General features: G+C 44.5%; 1 protein-coding gene across 1 annotated transcript; it reads left to right on the forward strand.

Annotated features, from left to right (window-relative positions):
• The first annotated feature begins 1874 nt into the window (after positions 1-1874).
• Positions 1875-9761, forward strand: LOC119938993. The gene is made up of 6 exons (XM_038758777.1): positions 1875-1907; positions 2727-2861; positions 4639-4753; positions 5251-5311; positions 6998-7556; positions 9394-9761. Exons 1-6 carry the CDS (start codon positions 1875-1877, stop codon positions 9463-9465), a joined length of 975 nt encoding a protein of 324 aa, XP_038614705.1. The 3' UTR covers positions 9466-9761.

Genomic DNA, 9761 nt, shown 5'->3' on the forward strand with positions numbered 1-9761 from the left:
TAACGGCATTTATTAAGGACTTACTATGTGCAAAGCACTGTTCTAAGCGCTGGGGAGGTTACAAGGTGATCAGGTTGCCCCACCTGGGGCTCACAGTCTTCATCCCCATTTTACAGATGAGGGAACTGAGGCACAGAGAAGTGAAGTGACTTGCCCAAAGTCACACAGCTGACAAGTGGTGGAGCTGGGATTTGAACCCATGACCTCTGACTCCAAAGCCCGTGCCCTTTCCACTGAGCCACGCTGCTTCTCTTATCACGGGCTGAAAACCTCTGTCAGAAAACATTTATCTAGATGATGTTGAATCTGTCGACACTATTTGAAGTCTATTTGCTCCAGAGCTCAACAAATGTCATTTGCCTAGACTCTTTGCATGGTGTTAGCAAGGTGCAAACAAGGTAGCTTCCTTCCGCAGGAATGAAACTTTTCATCCCTGCAGCCTGTTTTCCTGCCTAGCTTTGCTTCAGTGAGCTGGGACTCTGACCAGGCCTGAGCCTGATTCAGACAGCCCGCCTCCTCCCCCTAACCTCACTGTCCAATTTCCTTTCAGATGGTCCAGTTTCTAGAGTTGCTATTATAGTTATTATTATTATTATTATTAGGGCTGAGGTTAGAGCAGAAAGCTGAAGTGAGGAAGTCCCACACTCATCCTCTTGCCCAGCCCTCACTGAGCTGTACTGAGGACGATGATGATGAAGATATTGATGATGGACTCTCACATCGAGCACAGAGGGCGAGCCTCAGTCCAGCCTCAAATAATAATAATGCTAATTATGGTATTGCTAAGCGCTTACTATGAGCTACGCACTGTTCTAAGTGCTAGGAGGGACACAAGTTAATCAGGTTGGACATGGGGCTCACACTCTTATCCCCATTTTCCAGATGAGGTAATTGAGGCACAGAAAAGTGAAGTGACTCGCCCAAGGTCACACAGCAGACAAGTGGCTCAGAGACCCATGCTCTTTCCACTAGGCCAAGCTGCTTTCCCACTGGGCCTGTCTATGTTAGGGCATGTTCTGTAGGTGGTCTTGAGTCAGAAATCTCCACCGATGATAGCAGAGCTCCAGTGGACATTCCCCCACTTTTCCTTTTGTTTCACTTTCCCACCGTGGTGAGATGTGTGTTTCATACATGGTGGGGAGAGGGGAAGGGCTACTGCTGATAAGTTAGGAAGGTTGCAAAGGGTTGGCAGGGGAGTTAGGCACAGCGGTCGGAAAAATGAATCCATTTCAGCCCAAATTCCAGGCCTGTAAATTCCTCTGCGTATGTGTGGTGTGTGAATGGGTCTGTGTGTAGGGATTAGAAGGTGTGTGTGGGAAAGTGACTCCCACCAAGATTCACACACGCAAACAGAGCCGCTGTTGTTCAGATTCAGAATAGCCACTATGACACTATGGATCAGTGGGTGTGGATGATCAGGTGAATGCTCAAAGACAGTCCCCCCATTTCAAACACAGGCCTGTGTTCTGCCATTACCGCTAACCGGTCAAGGCCAGGCCAATTATTTGAGTCACTATTTCACGCCTCTAGAAGGGGTTTAATATCCCTGACATATTATCCTATTCTGTACCCTGGCCACCTACCAAGAGTATACATTCAACCTTTCTTTAAAATCACTTCTGTCAGATGGTTGAGTGTCGGAACCGTGCCGATACACACGCTGCTTCACAGGTTGGCCTGGCTTGTGAACGGATCTCCTCATCTACCTCACACTGAATGTGTTCTCCAGGTTTCCCGAGAGTCTTCGACGATTCAAGATGGTGCTCTTGGCGGTTTCTCTACTACTGCTTATCAACATGGTGCTTGGCCTTCCCCAGCATGATTCAATCTGCCCCTCCGGCTCATCTGCATACTTATCCAGTTGTGTGATCTACATGAACCAGAACCTGAGCTGGTTTCAGGCGCGGGTATGTGTTCTTGACCGAAATCACTGGGTCCCTTGTTCTAGTTACCATGGGCTCTTTCTGGAGTTGACTCATTACCTTGTCATCCGTAAAAGTTTGGACTCTTCAGGTCCACTTCTGGGGAGTTCTTCCCAGAAACCAACACAGTTCAATCAGTCAAACAGTTTCGCACATTGGAATAGGCCCCAAAAGGTTCAATAGTGACAATGGGTGAACGGCCCTGTTGGAGCCAGGATTAGGACATCTCTGGGAAGGGACTTCACATGGAGAAAGTAGGTGGGGGGCAAGGAGAGCGGGGCTTTCCCTGCTTTAGGAACTTGTCACCACCATGTAATACCCCACTCTGTGTCTCTGGAATCATATAATAATAATAATGATGGCATTTATTAAGCGCTTACCATGTGCAAAGCACTGTTCTATTTGCTGGGGAGGTTACAAGGTGATCAGGTTGTCCCACAGGGGACTCACAGTCTTTATCCCCATTTTACAGATGAGGTAACTGAGGCCCAGAGAAGTGAAGTGACTTGCCCAAAGTCACACAGCTGACAATTGGCAGAGTAGGGATTTGAACCCATGACCTCTGACTCCAAAGCCCGTGCTCTTTCCACTGAGCCATGCTGCTTCTCTTAATTGTTGTCACCCCCTCTAGACTGTAAGCTCCTTTGGGGTATCTGCTGACTCCGTTGTATTGTGCTCTCTCAAGTGTTTTGTACAATGCTCTGCACCTATTAGGTGCTCAATAAATACAATCAATTGATTGAATCTGCCCCCAAAGCTTGGGTCCACCCAGAATGACATGGTCACCTTTTCCCACCCCCAAAGGATAATTGCCAGCAAGAAGACTCTGACTTGGCCTCTGTCCAGAATGACCGGGAAGCTTTAGAGGTGGTCAAGGTGATTAGACAGTACCTGCCGGGCATCAAAAGCATCTGGATTAGACCAAACAACCTCACTCAGGTATTGTCTAAAACTCCTTTCCCAAGGCTGGATGCATTTGTGGAATGAGGATTGTTCAGTAGAGCAGAAAGCAATAAAGACGCGCTGGTCAAGGTTGGACCTTATATCTGATATTCCTCCAACCAATCTCTCTTCTTGCAAATTGCTCCCAAAAAGTCCTAAATCCTTTTCTGGGATTCCTTTAGGATATTTATGGGACTGGCATTTAGACCACGTTTGTGGCTCAGCTTCCTGTACATGTCACCTCAGTCAACCTAGAAAGCTGCATTGTTAATTTCTTAGAAATGATGATTCCTAAACAATAATCCCCATTGTGAGCCAATTTCTGGGCACAAGTTTCAGGAGAATTGGCACCCAGTGAGCCTGTCATTCCTGCCAGGCTCTTTGGTTTGCATTAACACAACAGAGGAGTCAGTGAAGGGCAGCACCCTGAGGTAGCCTGACATTTTTTATTTTCATGGTATTTGTTAAGTGCTTACTGTGTGTCAAACACTATTCTAAGCCCCGGGGTAGATACAAGCTAATCAGATTGGACACGGTCCGTATTCCACTTGGGGCTCCCAGTCTCAATTCCCATTTTACAAATGAGGTAATTGAGGCACAGGGAAGTGAAGTGACTTGCCCAAGGCCACACAACAGGCAAGGAGGGGAGCCAGGATTGGAACCTAGGTTCTTCTGACTCCCAGCACCAAGCTCTATCCAGTAGGCTATGCTGCTTCACGTCTTCAGCACATCACAAAACAGTGTCAATTCTACTATCGTGTGGTGATTTACCATTTCCTTAGCATGGGCCCTAAATCCAGAGGATACTAGAGAGTCTTGGGATCCTGGAGTGTCAGAGGATCTTTTGGTCTCCAATCTTAGCAGCTCAGTGTCTTCTTCTTGGGCCATGATTCCCAGACAAAGTCACCTTTCTCCTCTTAATCCTAATCCCTTAATCCTTGCTCCTCTTAATCTCAGTCCTCTCTGAGCCCAGGAGTTTCTACTGCTCAAAAAAATACTGCAGGGTCCCCCGCAGCTCTATTGAATGGTCCTTCTAGAATTGTAATTACCTCAGACATTGTGTCCAGGCCATATTGCAAACATATTTATAGACGCATATAAGCATGTGTACCTACAGCATCAAAAAGCACAGTATCCAACATCTTGGGCTTTATTTTGTGATTTTTTTATGGTTTTTGTTTAGTACTTACTATGTGCCAGGCACTGTACTAAGCACTGAGGTAGATTAAGATGCAAGCCAATAAGGTTGGACACAGTCCATGTCCCAGATGGGATTCACAATTTTAATCCCCATTTTACAAAAGAGGTAACAGAGACACAGAAAATTGACTTGCTCCTGATCTTCTAGACTGTGAGCCCACTGTTGGGTAGGGACTGTCTCTATATGTTGCCAACTTGTACTTCCCAAGCGCTTAGTACAGTGCTCTGCACACAGTAAGTGCTCAATAAATATGAGTGAATGAATGAATGAATCACAGAGCAGACAAGTGGCGTGGCAGGATTAGAACCCAGGTCCTTTCGACTTCCAAGCCCATGATCCAGCCACCGGGGCTACACTGCTCTCCTAAAACTGGTGACAACATAGGCTTTGTTAGGTAGGTGAGACTGTAAACTAGGCTGGAAATTCCTTCTAGACTGTAAACTAATTATTGGCAGGGAATGTGTCAGCTAATTCTGTCATATTGTACTCTTCTATGTGCTTACAACTGTGCTCTGCCCATAGTGAATGCTCAGTAAATACCACTGATTGCTTGATCGATTGATCCTGTTTCAGAATGAGCAATGGAAAAGTCAAGAAGCTCCTATAAGCAGACGACGCTCTCTAGTACTGGACGAGAAGGCATTTGCCCAAGGGAGTGAGACATGTGTGGAGCTCATAGTCTCTCAAGGTAATGGCTGGGACTCCATCTGGGGATAGATCAGCAAATTCTTCTTGCGGAAGCTTTCCCAACTTTAAATCATTTCCCCAAGATTGGTGGTTCCATTGGAATCTGGGGATTGGATGCCCAGGGATCAAATCTGGTTTCTTTTTAACTTGTTGATTCTTGAAGCTGGAAGTGGGGTTAGACCACCTTGACTTAATAGATGGGCAGTTTTCAAAGTCAGAAGCCCAGGGGCTCTGCGGACATGTGGGCATGATCAGCAGAGGGGAATGGAGACTGCTACCACCTGTCATTTTAGCCAGTTTCAGAGCAAGCTAGCTTTCCACTCTGGCCCTCGTAAGAATAAATGGAATCACCTGCAGTTGAGATTGAGCCAACCCAAGGGGCTTAATACGTGCCACTAGCTTTCTTTCTTCCACGTTTTCCGATCCTTTCTCCCATGCCCCCTGCCACTGGCCCCCTCAGCCGAGCTTACAGAATGAACAGAATTTACATCCTTACAGAACTCCTGAAATGGAACAATGCCAACTGTGACGAGAACAAAACATTCTTCTGCCAAATGCTGTAAGTCTCCTAAGAATCATCTTCTCATCCTTTTCCCCCACACTGAGCAAATTAATATTTTTGTTTAGAACAGGGACAGGGAGATACCATCCTCAGTCAGAGGGCCTTCCCTTGTCTTTCGGTTCCATAAGAACATGGAAGTATTCTTCTTAGTCATGGGTTCAAATCCCAGCTCTACCAATTGTCAGCTGTGTGACTTTGGGCAAGTCACTTCACTTCTCTGCGCCTCAGTTCCCTTATCTGTAAAATGGGGATTAAGATTGTGAGCCCCACGTGGGACAACCTGATCACCCTTAACCCCCCAGCACTTAGAACAGTGCTTTGTACGTAGTAAGTGCTTAACAAATATCATCATTATTATTATTATTAAGTAGGTGGGCAGGGTTAAAGTCATTCATTCATTCAGTCGTATTTGTTCATCATCATCATCGATCGTATTTATTGAGTAATTACTGTGTGCAGAGCACTGTACTAAGCGCTTGGGAAGTACAAGTTGGCAACATATAGAGACGGTCCCTACCCAACAGCGGGCTCACAGTGTAGAAGGGGGAGACAGACAACGAAACAAAACATGTTAACAAAATAAAATAAATAGAATAAATATTCTATTATTTGTTATTCTATTATTATTTTAGTCTCAGCATTCTGGGACTTTCATAACCTAAGTCCCACAATCCTACTGGGACCTCCACCAAACAATCAATCAATCAAAATTTATTGTGCACTTACTATGTGGAGGGCAGTGTATTAAGAGCTTGGGAGACTGTGGAATTTTAGGGAATGAGGATTAGAGTAGTCATCAGTATTCCAGATTCTGTAGGGCATGGATTTGGGCATTAAATTATACTCTTAAACTGTAATCGTCCAAAGTTTGAGGCCATTGAAGTTGATTAAGACACAAGCCCAAGGATCGACGGTACAGTAAGTGAAAAACCCCTGCAGGTGGTCTCAGATTCTATTGAGGGAGAAGCAGATGACAGAGAACCCATACTGCCACATTGTACTCTCTCCAGTGCTTAGTACAGTGTTCTGCACACAGTAAACACTCAATAAATACCATTGATTGATTGATTGATACTGACCCCCACCATGCCCCAAATACCCAACTGGGCTTTAAGAGAAGTCATCCTGGTGTTCACTTTCAACCTTATTGGGAGGCAGTGTGGCCTATCAATCATCAATCCATCAACCAGTGGTATTTATTAAATGCTTACTGGGTGCAAAGCCTTGTACTAAGTACTTGGGTGAGTACAATACAACAGAGTTGGTAGGCACATTTCCTGCCCACAGTGAGTTCATGGTCTAGATAGGGAAAAAAATATGGAATGCTCCACGAATTTGCAAATTTGTCTAATGGAAAGACCAGTCAGGAAACCTGGTTTCTTATCCGTGTCTGCCTCCGGCTGTTGCATGACCTTGAGAAAGACATTCAACCTGTTTATGTGCCAGTTTTATAAAACGGGAATAGAAAACATGTTCCCTCTAAATCTTAGAGTGGGAGACAGGAATCACGGCTGAACTAGTTGTCCCGCATCTACAAGAAGGTTTTAGCACAGGGCTCGGCACAAAGTAAGTACTTAATAAATACCATTTTGTAAAAGCAAAAAAGAAACCCCCCCACAAAAAAAGCCCTTCTTGTTTGTTTACTGTGTCAATCATAGCTTCAGAAATATTTTATCCTTCTAGACCTCTCCATCCAAAGTCTCCTGTCACAAGTAGCAGTGTAACCCAAGTAAACAAAAAATCACATGTCATTGTGGTAACAAAGAACAACGAAAAGGACGTGGTCAGTAAGGATGCCAAATATAATGAAGGCAAAAAGTTCACCAGAGATGTAAAAGAGAATGGAGATGTGAAGATTGACATAGGTACAAAAGATAACCAAGACCTGAGGACTGGCATGGACACAACCGTCAGACATAGTTCACGAGTCTGCACTGATCCGAAAGAAGTCCAAAGCATGAAGGTCACCACAGATACAAGAAATCACGAAGGCCTAAAGCTTGTAAAAGACACCAAAGACAAAGGAGATTTAAAGGTCAGAGAAGACACTAAAGAAAGTGAGCTCCCAAATATCAGCATAGATGTCGAAACTGACAAAGTCTTAAAGGATGGAAAAAATCCGAGCAATGATGAAGTCCAATCTGGGGGCCAAGGGGCCAAGGAAGACCATAAAGGAGCCAGACGTCTTTGGAAAACCAAAAATAACTGGCAGGCACCAAAGGGCAAGAGCAGTTTCACTAAGGTAACACCATACGTGACTTCTCTGCACTCTTCTGCCCACTGTCTCCTTCCTATTCCATCTTCCCTAATGTTCTTTATTAACACCTCCTAATATTTCTTTATTCCTTCTATGTGGACATATTGGTGTGAGCAAAAAACTACCCTTCCTATTCAGTGACAATCAATACGGAAGGCTCTCTTGAGGAGAAAGATGGCATGAGTATTCATTGCAAGGCATGCACTGAGCACCTGCAGTTGCAGAGCAGTGAAATAAGTGCTGGGATTGTACTTATCCCTTAAATGCATTTAAGTGCAGGGAATATAGAAGATCCGCTCCGTGGGCTCGAAGAGTTGATTCCTGAGTGGTTAACTCCAAGGTGTCCTCATCACTAGGGTAGACGGTAAACTCTAGACTGTAAGGTTATTGAGGGCAGGAAATGTGTCTGTTATATTGTTATATTGTACTCTCCCAAGCGCTTAGTACAGTGCTCTGCACACAGTAAATACAATTGGCTGACTGATGACTTGGGTAGTCACACCCCTCCTCACCAGCCCCCTGTAGAAATTATATCCATACCTTTAAACTGTGTTTTAAACACCCTCCCCCGCCACCCCACCGTCTTGTAATTTATTTTAGTGTCTGTCTCCCCAACTAGACTGTAAACTCCTTGAGGGCAGGGATCATAATTATTCGCACTAGTGTACTCTCCTGAGCACTTAGTACAGTGCTATACTCAGAATAAATGCTCAATAAATATGACGGATTGATTGATTGACAGAGGCAATTTGAATCCAGAACATTTTAAAGACACTCTCAATCTCCAAATTTTCCTCACTGGACTCTGTGTGAGGATGAACTTTAGGAGTCCAGCACATCTTCTGGACAAACTCCACTCTGTACTAATAATAATAATGGCATTTATTAAGCACTTACTATGTGCAAAGCACTGTTCTAAGCGCTGGGATTGATACAAGGTGATTGGGTTGCCCCATGTGGGGCTCACAGTCTTAATCCCCATTTTACAGATGAGGTAACTGAGGCACAGAGAAGTGAAGTGACTTGCCCAAAGTCACCCAGCTGACAATTGGCGGAGCCGGGATTTGAACCCATGACCCCTGACTCCAAAGCCCAGGCTCTTTCCACTGAGCCACGCTGCTTCTCTATACTGTACTAAGTGCTTCATTCATTTATTCAATCATATTTATTCAGCACTTACGGTGTGCAGTACACTGTACTATGCACTTGGAAAGTATACAATTCAGCAACAGAGACAATTCCTACCCACAATGGGTTCACAGTCTAGAAGGGGAGAGACAGACATCAAAGCAAGTAAACAGTCATCAGTAGTATCATTACAAATAAATAGAATTATAGATATATACACATCATTAATAAAAATAAATAGAATTATAATTGTAAATATGTAGAAGAAGAGAAGAGAGGTGAGGTAAGAAGGGGCAAGGTGATGGAGAGCTTTGAAGCCAATAGTGAGAGGTTATTACAGTAGAATAAATAGGCACAAACCCTGCACACGAGTTTACGTATCTGTAATTTATTTATTTGTATTGCTGTCTTCCCCCACCAAACTGTAAGCCCACTGTGAGCAGGGAATGTGTCCTTTTATTGGACTGTACTCTCCCAAGCATTAAGTACAGTGCTCTGCACACTGTAAGTGCTCAGTAAATACAACTGACTGCATAAATGAATAGAGGGGTAGAGTAACATCGCTCCTTTCAATTTACTTTCATCAGGATTCGCAAAGCTTACACTAGGGAGTTGGGAGAGTACAATAAGAGTAGAAGTCAGTGTCCTGCCCTCGAGAAGCTCACAATCTAATCTTTTGTCTCTTCCACTTCAGAACCACTCTTCGGCCACAACCTTCACCTTCTTCCCCATGGTGACCCTGCTCCTCTCCTTCCTCATGTTTTGAACCTTCCTCATGAATTCAGAACTAGGGGAAAGTCTCGCAGACTTCGCTGAAATGAACAAACACCGTCCTACACACCACGGAATCGACAAGAACCTGGCAAGGACAGCCCCTGAGGCCCTGAGAGGTTGAGAGAGAAACTTCTGTGTCGTTAGTTTCCATTTTTCACTAAAGCCTTTTGACCTTAACATCTTTCTTTCTGTAAGGACGCTAGATAACCGCCCATCTCCCTCATTGAATTGGAAGTTCCCAGGGGCGGAAAACATGCCTGTGCCTGGCTTCTTTAATAAATATTATTA

The sequence above is a fragment of the Tachyglossus aculeatus genome, chromosome 17 (assembly GCF_015852505.1).
Source record: "Tachyglossus aculeatus isolate mTacAcu1 chromosome 17, mTacAcu1.pri, whole genome shotgun sequence".
In the NCBI taxonomy this organism is placed as follows: Eukaryota; Metazoa; Chordata; class Mammalia; order Monotremata; family Tachyglossidae; genus Tachyglossus; species Tachyglossus aculeatus.